Consider the following 13,455-nt stretch of genomic DNA (forward strand, 5'->3'; position numbering starts at 1 on the left):
AAATAAGCCTGTTAAAATTTAGAGATAGTAAATAATAAATATTGATAAAGTCTGTCTGTGCTAACTTATACCATGAATAGGAAAAATAAATTTGAACAGGTATTTTACAGTGGAAAGGAACTTTAGACATTAGAAAATATAATGTTCTTCATCCTCCTGTAAGAAAATTAGAAAAGGGAGAAAATGTCACCAATGTCAAGCAGAGATTCTATGTTCCTTTTCCTCTGTACTTTAACTTTCTTTCCTCCTTCCGTCCCGAGATATTTAGTAAATGCCTGCTTTGTGCTACATGCTGTGGATACAAGGGGGAATAAAAATTTTGTGGATCTTTTCTTAGAATTTGCCTTCTGGTAGTTAATAGACTTGGTTACATGCTATTTGTAACATATTTGACGTAGTAAGTGTCAAAAACCAATGAAGCCATGCTGGCCTGTTGCATACCTGCAGTTGGAATGTCCCTGCTTCTGTCTAGGACAGATGTGTTTGTGTGCAATTCTTAGCAGCCTCCACACCCAGCATCTAACTTGGCCATATTCCCCCAGGTTCCAGTGGCATGTGCTGGCAGAGTGCTGGGTGCAGACTTCTGCCCAAACCTGGAGGAGCCAGACCAGAGGCTGGAAGTCCAGGTTGGAGTCTTACTGCTTTATTAGTTGGGGGTGGTGTGGCAAAAACAGTGGTTCCTGAATGTCTGACATGGATACATCAGTGTCATCAGGAGATGGACAGTTGTAGAGATAGGTTTAAAGGAAGAACCAGGGTGGCATGTGTGCCACAAAAAGTCCTTTTTAGGCTAAATTGTCTGTAACTGGAAATAGCTCATTTATTCATCCAAGAAATGGTATATACTGTGGTAGGTGAGAACATGTTTTCTGAAGGCTGGCTGCCTTGCTTTACAAAAGTTACTGTGAGACACTTGGCAGAGTCACTCAGCCACACTGGGCTTTAGCTTTCCCATCTGTAAAATGGGGACTTGCCACCGAAGGTGATTATGAGGAGTGAATGTTGTAACATCTACCTAGCTGGTAGCATAGGGCCTGGCACATAAGAGACCCTCAGTAAAGACTAGCTCTTATCTTTTAAAAGCATTGTTATCATGTGCTTGGTTGCATGATGGTCTCTCAGCTCAGCAGAACAGAAGCCTTTGGGCACTGTACTAGAAAAGTATGATTTAATGGTAACTATCTTCCCTTTTCATGTATGGAGAGATATGTCCTGGGATACAATATTAAGTTCTTTAGTCAAGTGAAAGTATTTATTTGGAATTCAGCTCATGTTATGTGGTCTTGGGATATTAGAAGTAATTCGGTATTTCATAGATAAGAATATAAGTATGACACGTAGCTCAAAGACCTACCTTTACTCTGTGTGCCATGTAGTATTTAAGGAATGTGTGTGCTACTAATGCAAAAATACTGGATGAAGTTGTAACATGGATGGCATCCCTAGCATGAGCAAACACATGCTATATTTTTTTCAGGACCTGCATTTGGCATCATTTTCTAAATTTTCAGACTTACTGGATGAGCATGGTGAGCTTGGTTTTAAAGCATTTTTGCTGATTTAGACACCTTGCATGAGAAAGGAAAATAGTTTTAAAAATTGACTTCTTCGCAGTTGGAGTGAAGGTGGAAGTGGTGGTAGGAGGAGGTTTCCGTTTTTATGGTACTGAAGAGTGCACTGTCTCCTGCACACCTGCTCTTGGCCTAGGGAAGACCACCTGAGTTCCGCTGTACCACAAGCTGGTCCTGTCTGGGTGGTGCATGGCTACAGTACAACAGAAAAGCAGGTGTGACACATATGAGACATGATCATGTATTTCCCAGTTTTCGAAAGTGAACAGCTTGTGCGTGACACATAAATGCAGAGTGATGGAAGACTTTTCATGGAGAGTGGTCTGATCCTTGACCTCTCTGGGTAGGACAAGTGATGTTCTTCAAACACATCACCTGGAATGGTCTGTCATGGGTGGTTGTTGGATAATCTCTTTGTGAACCTTGAGTTATGAAGCGAAAAGCAATGGGTTTTGCAGATGTGACTGTGTGAAATAAAACTGAAAGAGACCAACGGAGCATATTATTTTAACATACCAAGAGAGAAGATGATGTTTACTAGTTTACATGAAACCCTGGTTGTAGGTAGTTAAAACATTTGTAGAGTTGACAATTCATCACGGTCCTTGTGAAGAAGACCAAGCCCCTGGGCAAAGAAATGACTCTCATTTTATTGGACTCCTCCGCTTGCAACACCATTTTGGCAGACTGAGTGGAAAGGTTGAATGTGTTCAAAGAGTCAAGTGTGGTGAATTGGTGCATTAACTGGGACTCATTTGAACATTTCCTTCTTGTTTTCCTTTTCCTTTCTAAATATGACTTCCATACATTTTAATGATATCTGGTACATATCCACATTATGTCAGACATAAAAAAAAACCTGACACTTAATAGGTTCTTCACCAGCTAACAACTTTAGGAGTAGTTTTTTGCTTCTAGAGTCCTTTCATTTTTGCTATGGGGCATGTATTCTAGTCTTTTTCCCCCTCTCCCCCTAAGAAATGAGGCATTTCTTAGTTTTTAGTCTTAATTCTGCATTTCAGGGAATTCACCATAGGACTTGCCAGAGACCTCTGTTTTCCCTGCTTGGATCTCAGGCTGTCCCTCAGGGCCAGGCATTATAACCACTAGAGGATTTGCTGTTTGGGTCTCTTGATTCTGAGAATTACCTCTTGTACACCGTGATTTAGGAGAGATAGTTTGTTTATATCCTTTCCTATGAAGGATTTTCATTTAGACACACAGTGCCCGTATCTGATTTAACTTTTCTATTTTAGTTGACATAATTTCTCTTGACTGGTGGAGTCCCTTTCTTTTCTTACCTCTTTCCTTTTCACTCTTTTTTTCTATCCCTAAAATTTCAGATGGCTCAGCAACTTTATTGCTTAATAATTTCAAGATCCTTGACACTCTTTCATGAACATATCTTTGGTTTTGAATGACTGTTATCCTGAGGTCCGTGTCTTACTTCACTTTGCAAGGGTGTCTTCGGGCTTATTGTGTTAATATGCTTGATTTAGAAAAGTAGCTGGAAATCAAGACTTTGATTCACTGTCTAATTTTGATTTTCCTCATTTTTTTTAAAGATTTTATTTATTTATTTGACAGAGAGAGAGAGAGAGAGAGAGATCACAAGTATGCAGAGAGGCTGGCAGAGAGAGAAGGGGGGAGCCCGATGTGGTGCTCCATCCCAGGACCCTGAGATCATGACCTGAGCCGAAGTCAGAGGCTTAACTTACTGAGCCACCCAGGTGCCCCTCCTCATTGGTTCTTGAAGTGGGTATGAAACTGTACTTTCTTATAGCTTGGGAAGTTAACTGATGTATATTAGCAAAAAATTGTGTTCTTAAATAATTATTTTCTAGGAAATAGTTATTCTAGTTTAGACTTCCCCTAATTCCTATTAAATATTATATTTTCAATCAGAGAAAAGTTACTTTTTAAGTCTAACTGTGCCTTATCCTATATTACGTTTTTACAGTTAGCCCAACACAGTTCTTTTCTTGGTTGGGAATTCAAGATGTGGGGTTGACTTGATATTTTTCACCACTAAAGTGCTTAGAAAATTAGAGTAAATAATGAACCAATATTTCAGTATCAGATTAGACACAATTTACTGTGATGTTTCATAAACCACAGACTCCTTTCTTCTGTGAATGCGTGAAGGATCACTTTTTTTTTTTCCCAGACATACCGGGGTGCAAGTGTAAATTTCCATAAAATTTAAATGAGGTGCTTCCTGTAATTAATGAACAATTGTGGCTGCTCTCTAGTCTGCATTGTAATTAACCGTGATCAGGCTTGTTTAGTGATGACACTGTTCCTGTAATAATTTGACAAGCTACTGTGAATTTGCCAGGTTATTAAACAACCTGCAGCATTCACTTATGGAATCACAGGGATGAGCTTGGCGGCTGCTGCTAGTTAAATGCAGCATAAGGGTGAACTGAAAGCTGCTTATTGAAGTCTATCGATCACCATGACCAGATTTAAATTCCTATGATTTTGGGGAAGTTAATTAATTTTGTGTGGGTTGTCTTGAAAACTTTTTATTGCATAATAAACCTGCTAGGGCAAAGCTGGTCATTTTTATGAACTCATAATGAAGCCAGCAAATTTTCTATATTATTATCACCAGTATGGACCAAAAAGAATTTGAGATTTCCCCTTCCCACCCTATTAAACGGGTAGAATTATTTAAAAACAACAACAAACTGTATTCTCTCCAAATTCATTCACAACATTCAACATTCCTCAAATATAAGTTCATTGTGTGTGTGTGTATGTGTGTGTGTGTGTGAGAGAGAGAGAGAGAGAGAGAAACAGCAGATGACCTTGAACTAAACACAATGCAGGTAGAGTGAGCCATCTAAGTGGACTAGTAGCCTTATGTCCATGGTCACTAGTACACCCGCCTTCCCCAACCCCCCTTCAGGTTAAGAACTGTTCAAAACGTTACTGTCTAGTTACTGTGGTGTCTTTCATTCAGATTCTGTTTATTGACTAAACCGCAAGGATTCCTGCCCAAAGTACCAGGCGGTCTATGCTTGACTGATTTTGATTTTCTAACATCAGCCCTGGGGTTTATTTGAAAAATGTACATACACTGCAGCTTTAACAAGTCAAGTGACTGCATGTTTTTGACCACGGAGTGGAGTATATCTGAAGATCATTAAATTTGGGGGGGTGGGGGAGAAGAGGGGGTGGAGAATAAGTGTAGTAGTCATTGTACCATTGCAGAATGTGTGTGTGTGTGTGTGTGTGTGACACATGGTTTTTGTCTTTTCATCTTCTCCAAGAGCCAGAAAGTTTCCTGCCGTTCTCTTTCCAGCTATTGACAAATGATTGCCAGATGTGAGATCTTTGCAGTGCTCTTTCCCTCAGCAAACCTGCAGCGATGGGATATTTGATTCTCCCTTGCCCATTTCATCTCCTTTCCACATCTGCCAGGGACACACAAGCAATACATCCCTACATGAGAGTTTAAAGTTTATTCAGCTCCTTTTTCCCCTCCGATACAGTGTTTGGAGACAACAGAATGAGGTCCATATGACTCTCTCCCAACTTCACTGTATGAAATTAGTTGTTTATTTTACTTATCTACCTCTTAGTAATTGAACTATTTCATTTTAGTTTCGGTCCATGGAAAATTTGATGCAACTCTGGGAGTGCTAAGAGTTTCCTATTGTTGTCTGCTTGCTGCAAATATGCCATCATCTCGACTCTCTCCGATCGCCTCAGTTCTGATACAGACTAGACTGTTGGCTTCATAGAACTTCCTAGGAAAGCAATTTTAATAAACAACTGTCAAAACATAAGTGTAGCATGTCTGTAAATTTCAGTAGGCATTTGAGATTAAAAGAGCCTGCTATGAGGGGGAAAATTCAACTTGTTTGGCTTTATTAGCTTACCCTGTATTTGTGTCCATTGTCAAAGTTGATATGGATGAGCTCCTAGTTTTAATCCCAAATAGTTTATAAAAGAGAAAGTACACTGAGTTTTGGAGGCATCTGAAATTAGCCTGTGTAGGCCACACACATAATCACTAACATGCACAGAAGCCTTTTGCATCTGCTTGGAATCTGTATTGATATTGATTTTTTTTTTTTTCTCATCTCAGTTTGAAGATATTTTCCAAAATGCTCTTATAGCTTATGTTCATACTATAGGGTGGGCTGACACAGGTGGCCTTTCAGTTTTCCTATTATACTTTTTGGCAAAGAAAAGGGCCCCTTATTCCCCGAATAAGATCAGCGTGGCTTTTTTCTTTTTTTTAACATTTAAAAATAATCCATAAAATGTCTGCCACATGTTCTCTAGTTGATGGAAATGTTTTCCAAATTAGAGCTGTAGTATTGGATTCTTACTGTATCAGTGCTAGTATGTTTACTGTTTCTGCTACCCTGTTAGCTACTCTTAGCTACTTGTGATTGTATGAATTTATATCTTTTTGTGAACTTAAAATGATGAATATAAGATAATTAGCATTTCTGAATTTCATACTGAATAAAAATTTTGGTTTTCTAAAAAAGAAGTAAATGGCTTTTTCCATTATTAGAATCAAAATAATGAAAGTGTGAAGTCTATTTTTCAGTATGTTTTTTAAAAGAAAATAAGACAACAAACAAAACCTAGCAAGCACAAAAAGAAAAAAAAAGCCAACAGCCCCTGAAATGAATAAATCTTACTGAGCCTAGAAAAATAGGTAAATAAAATCATCAAGGTATTTACATGAAATGTGAGCAACTTTCTGTATATCCATTATATTATGCCTCCATAAAGTTTAAAAAAAGAAAAAGGGGTAAAACTGTTGGCCACAAGTTCCCCAAATGTTGTGTATTTCAATTGGAAGTATCTGTTGAATAGCAGAAAATTATAGTTGGAGATACAATGATAAGGGGCACCTGGGTGACTCAGTCATGTGTCTGTCTTTGACTCAGGTCACAATCCCGGGACTGAGCCCTGCATTGGCTCCCTGCTCAGTGGGAAGTCTGCTTTTCCCTCTGCCCCTTCCCCCACTCCTTTTCTCTCTCTCAAATAAATAAAATCTTTTTTTTTTTTGAAGATTTTATTTATTTATTTGACAGAGAGAGATCACAGGTAGATGGAGAAGCAGGGAGAGAGAGAGAGATAGAGGGAAGCAGGCTCCCTGCTGAGCAGAGAGCCCGATGCGGGGCTCGATCCCAGGACCCTTAGATCAAGACCCGAGCCGAAGGCAGCGGCTTAACCCACTGAGCCACCCAGGTGCCCTCAAATAAATAAAATCTTAAAAAAAAAAAAAAGATATAATGATATATCATTAGAGTGCTTGCTCTCAAAAACAACATGATGATCACCATGAAGGTGGTAAGTTTAAACAATACCCTTCAAAACAAAATTACCCAAACCAAAGAGAATCCCTATGGAAAAGTTGATATTTTTATTGTCCTTTGGCATTCCCTGAGGACTGACGCCAGGTTAGGCACTCAGTGGATGCTGGGAGTGGGGGGTGGTGCGGGAAGGTGGAGGTGAAGAGCTCTTTCATAAAACAACAAGGTTAGGAACTCCTGTGGCAGGAGCCAAGTTCCTTTGCCTGTAGATCACTTCACGTAATTTGCCTTTGCTAATGTGTTTGCTGGTTTCTCATGCCTTCCTGCTTTTTCCTCAACATGGTTACTCTGGGAGGCAGAGAGGTGCTAAGCAATGGAGGTGTCATCCGGCCCATGTACCTAGGGAACGTCCTTCAGAGGACGACTTGTCACCAGCCGTCAAAGAAGAGAGTGGCTTTGTGGTCTCTGAACATCTGGCAGCGCTGCACAGGAAGCTGAGGGGGTGTCATTAATTGTGATGAAATAATTTAAACCATCAGGAATAAATGAGGCTGTTAAGCTAAGTTCAGATTCCATTTGCCAGGCACATGTGTCTAGCAGCCTGTGTGCAGTTAAAAAAAATTGAATTATATTAGCTCATGAGTCGAAGTGAAACAGATACTGTAAATGAAACAAGTTGCTGTGTGGTGATGACATCGTGTTGAACCACTTCACAGAGTTACAGTTTGTAGGATCAATATATTGAAAGTGGTACATTACTTAATGAATTTTTATATAAAAGCATTCTTATGCAATTGAGGGATAGAGTGAGGACCAAGTGTGTGTTGGAATACAGGATGGGTAGGTGGATGCGAAGAAAGAAGCAAGCCATCGGGTCAAGGTAGGGGGGTAAGTGGTGTTCTTAGTCTGCTAAGGCAAACTGGATTGATGCACAGCTCACCATCCTATGGATCAGGCTTTGGATACAGTATTCAGTGCAAGTGCTCTGGGCAGGAGGACAGTTTTTCTCTGATAACTAACTCCAGATGTTCCTTTGGGAGCTTTTGCTCCTTTGGGCACATCTGCATTGTTTTCTGGAGAACAGGGACAACTATCTTTGGTGATAGATTCTTCCTCAAGCAAATGGACATACTTCCAAGGCTTTGCACAGTTGTGAACACTGACTTCAGATCTAATTTTCAAGTACTGTGGAAAGAGGCAGCCCTAATTTCTTTACAAAGGAAAGACTGTCAGGTTTGGAATGTCGGGGCATCTCCGAGGTTTTAAGCACTAAACTGAGCAATGGTGTGTACGTTCCAAAGTACATTTCTAAAATAAAAAGTCATTCCTTTACACCTAAGCAAAGTTTTCAACTTGAACTTCTATTTAAAAATAACACAGGGGTGCCTGGGTGGCTCAGTGGGTTAAAGCCTCTGCCTTCGGCTCAGGTCATGATCCCAGGATCCTGGGATTGAGCCCCACATCGGGCTCTCTGCTCAGCAGGGAGCCTGCTTCCCCCCCACTCTCTCTCTGCCTGCCTCTCTATCTACTTGTGATCTCTCTCTGTGAAATAAATAAATAAATAATCTTTAAAAAAAAATAAAAATAAACACAGGATTTTGAAAAAATAAAACGAGACCGTGTAGATACACAAAGCATTTTTAAAAAACCACCAGAGAGGTAATCCCTCTGTCCATCGAGGTGATGGTCCAACTCCAGCAAACCTTGGACAAGAGTCATTTTACTACAAGGGTCATACCTCCCTCTGTGCCATCAGTCCCCTCTGCAACCTTCCTGCCTTTCTCTTTTCCTTGTTGTGTACCTCTTTTTCTTCTCTATTTTCTCTTTCCCTTCCATTATTCTTTAAATTTTCATTCTTTTGTATTTGTTTCTCTTCACAACTTATTCCGTCTTTCATCAAAGTGAACTGCAGTTTGTTTTCCTTCATAGTCCTAGTTTTTGTGTTAATAGTTAAAAGATTAGTATCCACAGTTACTTAAATTGTGAACTTACAAATTTTAGGTTGCATTGTTACATAAATTTGATCATTGGTGGATTTTTTTTTCAGGAATGTGAATGGAACTTAATTAGGTTTTTTTTTCTTTTTAAAGGAATGCAGAATAATCACTTAATCATCCTTTTCCCTGGACTTTTGAGTGGAATTGTTATTGATGAAAGCCAGAAATTTGTGGTTCCCACTTACCGTTTTCCTTCTTACCCTGACATGAGGACGACATTCAAATCAAAGTACTTGAATTTCCTGACATCTAATAGAGCATCCAGTAGTTAGGAGATTGCTTCTGTGTGTTTTGATCTTTGGATTTCATTTTAATTGATGAAAAAGAGCAGGAAGATTTGAGTTCTTCAGATCTATTTTCTTGGCATGGCATTGTTGGAAGGGTTGAAGGGTTGTGTGTGTGCATAAGGTACTGAGTCTAGCACAGAGCAAGTAGTAAGTGCATTATTGTTATGACAGAAAGGTATTTTACTAGTTTCTGTTGGCTAAGCAGATAAAAATTAAGAAGAATTTTTTTCCTGAAAATTTCACATAGTGTAACTGTTTTAAATTATATTCACTTTAAAGTTTTACAATTTTTTCCCTTAAGAATAGGAATCCAAGGTGAACATAGGGAGTTTTGAACAAAATGTCTATGCTTTTCTTTCTTTCTTCAGAAGAAATCACAGCATTCTGTAGTGCATTTATTTATTTCAAGTAAGAAAATGATCGTATACTCAGTAGTTGCTTGAAGTTTTCTTTTGTAAGAGTCTTAGTAAATACTTGATAGATAAAAAGTAGTTTCATGAACTTAAGTTTCTTCCTCCCTTTTTAAATTTTGTTAGAGTGTGTTGCCTGGATGCCTTTACTACATATTTTCAAAATTTTAAAAATTTTTCTACTTCTGTTGTTACTATTACTCTCTGCTTAAGTATCATTAAATTCATGGATTCTGTATCTTGAGTTCTGTATATTAGGTACATTACAGGTTAAATAAATCTTGGCCGAATGGCCGGAGAATTTACCTACATTCTGTATTCTCTCTCAAAACCACTATATGAGGGAATGTTATCTAGATTTCAGATAACCAGCATAACATAAGTTCAAGTTGGGAACTGTCAGTAGGAATATAAGAAATGTTGAGTAAGGTGCTTATTTTTACTTTATGTAAGTTCCCAAGTCATAACAGCTTCTTAGATGCTTCGTAGAAGGAGGAAGAAAAGATAAAGGTGGAAAAACAGGAAGTATTTTAATTCTTGACTTGAATAGAGAGAATTGTATGTTTGTGTCAGAACATGTGCATGTATATGGATTTTGTATATACATGCAATATATATCATTACATATAAAACCATATTTTTTTATGTTTATAGGAATGGCTATGATATTCTGTTTGAATATTTTGAGTTAGTCATAGTAAGTAACATTGCATAAATGAGGGTTTACATTGAAAACACATAGTCTACCTTCTTACATCTGAAAAAAAAAAGGTGGGGGGAAATCTTCCATTAAGGTAGATAATGGAATCTCAATCTGTGTGTGAGATTCTTTAGGACTCAGTATTTTTTTTGTATGATTTGATAATTTAAACCTGAGAATTCTTTGTATTTATATAATCTATAATGTTTTCATTTTACAGATATAGAAAATGCAGAAATTTGGAAAATGCAGAAAAGGTATAGGAATTTTAAAAAACTTACCCCACATTACATAGTTAGCTAAAACATTCTCCATTTCTGAGGTATCAGATCCTTGAAGATACTGTTTACTGATTTTTTATTCCTTTAGAGTTTGTAAGCATTATAGAGCAGGTTTTAAATTCTTTTCCTATCACAGAAAATTATTTGACTCCTTGTATCCCTAGTTCTAGTTAATCTGAGTGTTAAGAATACCGGGAGTCTACATTTTCAGATACCATAATAATAGTGTTAGCAGATTCCCTCATGAAAACAGCAGATCCTTCTGCCTGATTCAGGAACTGTGCTAACTGGATGCTAAGAAATGGGATGTTTGGGTCTTGCTTTTTTTCTTTTATTTTCTAGTGTGAGGTCATTATAGAATTTAGGTGTTTGACAAAAGGTAGCTCTTGAACGTTAAAAGGTGGAAATAGTTCTGTCTGAATAAGAAGAGAAATGGCCTTTACAGACATCCGAAGAATGGAATTACCCAAGAATATAAGTGTTACTTCTTAATGTTTAGTACTTGCCAGTGGAGTTTTGTGGAGCACAGAGGCAAACTAAGTCCGCTGGAATTCATTGTTTTTATAAAAACCATCTTTAAGTGCCTTTTTGAGTATGGTCCTGTGTTTGCATCCTATAAAAAGTGAGCTGAATAGACACTGTTTCTGCCCTCTAGGAGTTTATAATCAAAAACAGATAATGTAGCTGACATCTGTTATTATATTAACTTCCTACAAATAAACATTGATCAAATACATAAATACAAGTTTTATATCAAAGACAAGCAAAAACCTTTTTGCTTGCCCAATTAAATAAGTAAATAGACATCCTCATCCCCACAATGAAAGTATCCATGGATGGTTAAAATAACTAAACTAGAATAATCCTGACACCAAGATAATCCTTTTACATTGTTATTTTTAGGGGCTTTCAAAGAGTGCTGGCATTACCATGATGTCACTGATAGCTTATTGTAAGCGGGCCTGGATTCAGGCATATTGTTTTTATCTTTCTGGTTGAATTTTCCTCTCTTTCTGGAATTTTCTGATTTCTCTTTGTTGACTGGTGGTACTTGCTATTGTAAACCAGCATCCTGGAGTGTACTTATAAAAATTTATCCAAGACCCTGATATTAGTAGAAATGATTTTTTTTTTAAACTAACAGCCTTTTACCCCTTTGAATCACTAGTTAACTGCATGAAAACAAATATAGGAGCTTAAGATTGATGCTATATAACAAGATGAAGTTATGTATCCAAAAGGCTTTGAGGGAAATACTGGTTTAAAAAAAAAAAAAAAAAAAAAGGTAAGTTCACAACTTTGGAATAGACAGATCTGGCTTTGGATTTGAGTAAAGCTAGACTAACTAAAATTAAATATATAAATGTTGGTAGGGGGAGATAGGCATTTGGTATGATTTCTTTCTTCATGTTTCAGTCTTAATGCAGGGTATATTAACAGTCACTTCGTTTTTGAAGTGTGAGTGTTGGGAAGTCTAAACATAAACCCATCTTAAAGTTCAAAATATTAAAAAAATAGCTATCCTTACCCCAGTGTAGGTGTCTGTGTAAATTAAAGCATGTGGATGCATAAATTAATTAGAAGAACAGTTACTGATATAAATCAAACTTATTTGGTACACTGATGAAATGAGCATTGTTTATAAGATTATCTTGTTATTTAATCTCTTCTATATAAACCTGGCTGGTTAGCATTATGAAGTAATAATACAATTAATGTGATGATGGTATACTTTTTCTTGGTACAGGCCTGATCCTGCAGGCCTTTCTTGACTGGGATTTGTGTATATAGAGGGCCATCAGAACTGGAAATTTTAATTAGCAAGAATGTTCCTACCTCCCCTCCCACCCCCCCGCTCCGGTTGTATGCTGTTCCCTGGGATACTTTATTCTTTTTGAACTGCTCATCTACTGACCCCAGAAGAAAAAAAACTGCCCTTCAGATACTATTTTTCTCAAAACTGAGCAGAGTTCATTATAAGAGTTACCTGCTTCAAGCTATATGCTCCTGTGCCAATGGGTCTCAAATAAAGAGAAAGTTTTACTTATAAATGAAGCTATTAGGAATTTCTTGAATAAACAAAGGTTTTTTTTTTTTTTTAAATCTTTGATGTGCAGAGGAATTTTGCTTATAACTCCTAGTCCTGTAAGTCCATGTGTAACACATGCAAAGAACATTCATTATCTTCCATGTGAAAGAGAAAGCACTCCTGTTAGCTAGGGAGCAGAAAACAGAAATGCTTAAAAAATAAACAGAATCCTAGTGCAAAAGAAAATTGTTAGTGTCAGTAGTGAGTACTTGACTTGATTCAGGACTTTTGCTGGCGTTTTTTGTCCTCCTTACTCTGCTGCTTTCCTCATACCCGTCCCCCTTACTCCATCAAGTTGGTTTCTTTATGTCCCCAAATGAAACCGTTGGTTTTGGGAAGTTGAATCAAAGGTGTGTATTTTATTGATTTTGCTCTCAGGTTGCTTAACTACTTCATTGCATTCTTTTATTCTTTAACAGAATTTAGTAGTAATACCTAATAATTTCACTAAGGACTTGCAGAAAAACAAATTCCAAAGGTAATTCCCTCTTGATTTACTTTATGAATGCAACTTGATGACTGATAATTGTTGTTACTACCTAATCGCATCTAGAGAATGGATTTATTACAACAGTGTTGTTTTAGGATTATACACAGGACAGTTATGATTGTGAATAATGAAATCTTCATTGTGATTTCATTTTGCCCTGAACAATCAGCAGTTTTTTCCTTCTTTACTGGTCTGTGTTGATGTTAAACACTTCCGAATTGACAAGTTAGATATTTGGATATATTATTTTAAAGATTTTTGTCTCATCTTCACAGGAGTGCCACAGCTATCTCTGTTTCAAACGTGATTATCTGTGATGTCATAGCAACATCCCTGGCTGTT

At 37.4% G+C, this 13,455-nt stretch overlaps 1 protein-coding gene across 12 annotated transcripts in view; it reads left to right on the top strand.

Annotated features, from left to right (window-relative positions):
- BNC2 (basonuclin 2) overlaps nt 1-13,455 on the top strand; it is a 434,084-nt gene that overhangs the window by 178,449 nt on the left and 242,180 nt on the right. For 8 of the 12 annotated variants that reach the window (XM_032308900.1, XM_032308907.1, XM_032308901.1 and 5 more), the window contains one exon: nt 543-626. The exons of the other annotated variants lie outside the window; for them this stretch is intronic. In XM_032308900.1, coding sequence (XP_032164791.1) covers nt 543-626 — 84 coding nt within the window. The remainder of the gene's footprint in view (nt 1-542; nt 627-13,455) is intronic. 12 annotated transcript variants of the gene reach the window in all.

Source organism: Mustela erminea, chromosome 12, assembly GCF_009829155.1.
Source record: "Mustela erminea isolate mMusErm1 chromosome 12, mMusErm1.Pri, whole genome shotgun sequence".
Taxonomy (NCBI): domain Eukaryota; kingdom Metazoa; phylum Chordata; class Mammalia; order Carnivora; family Mustelidae; genus Mustela; species Mustela erminea.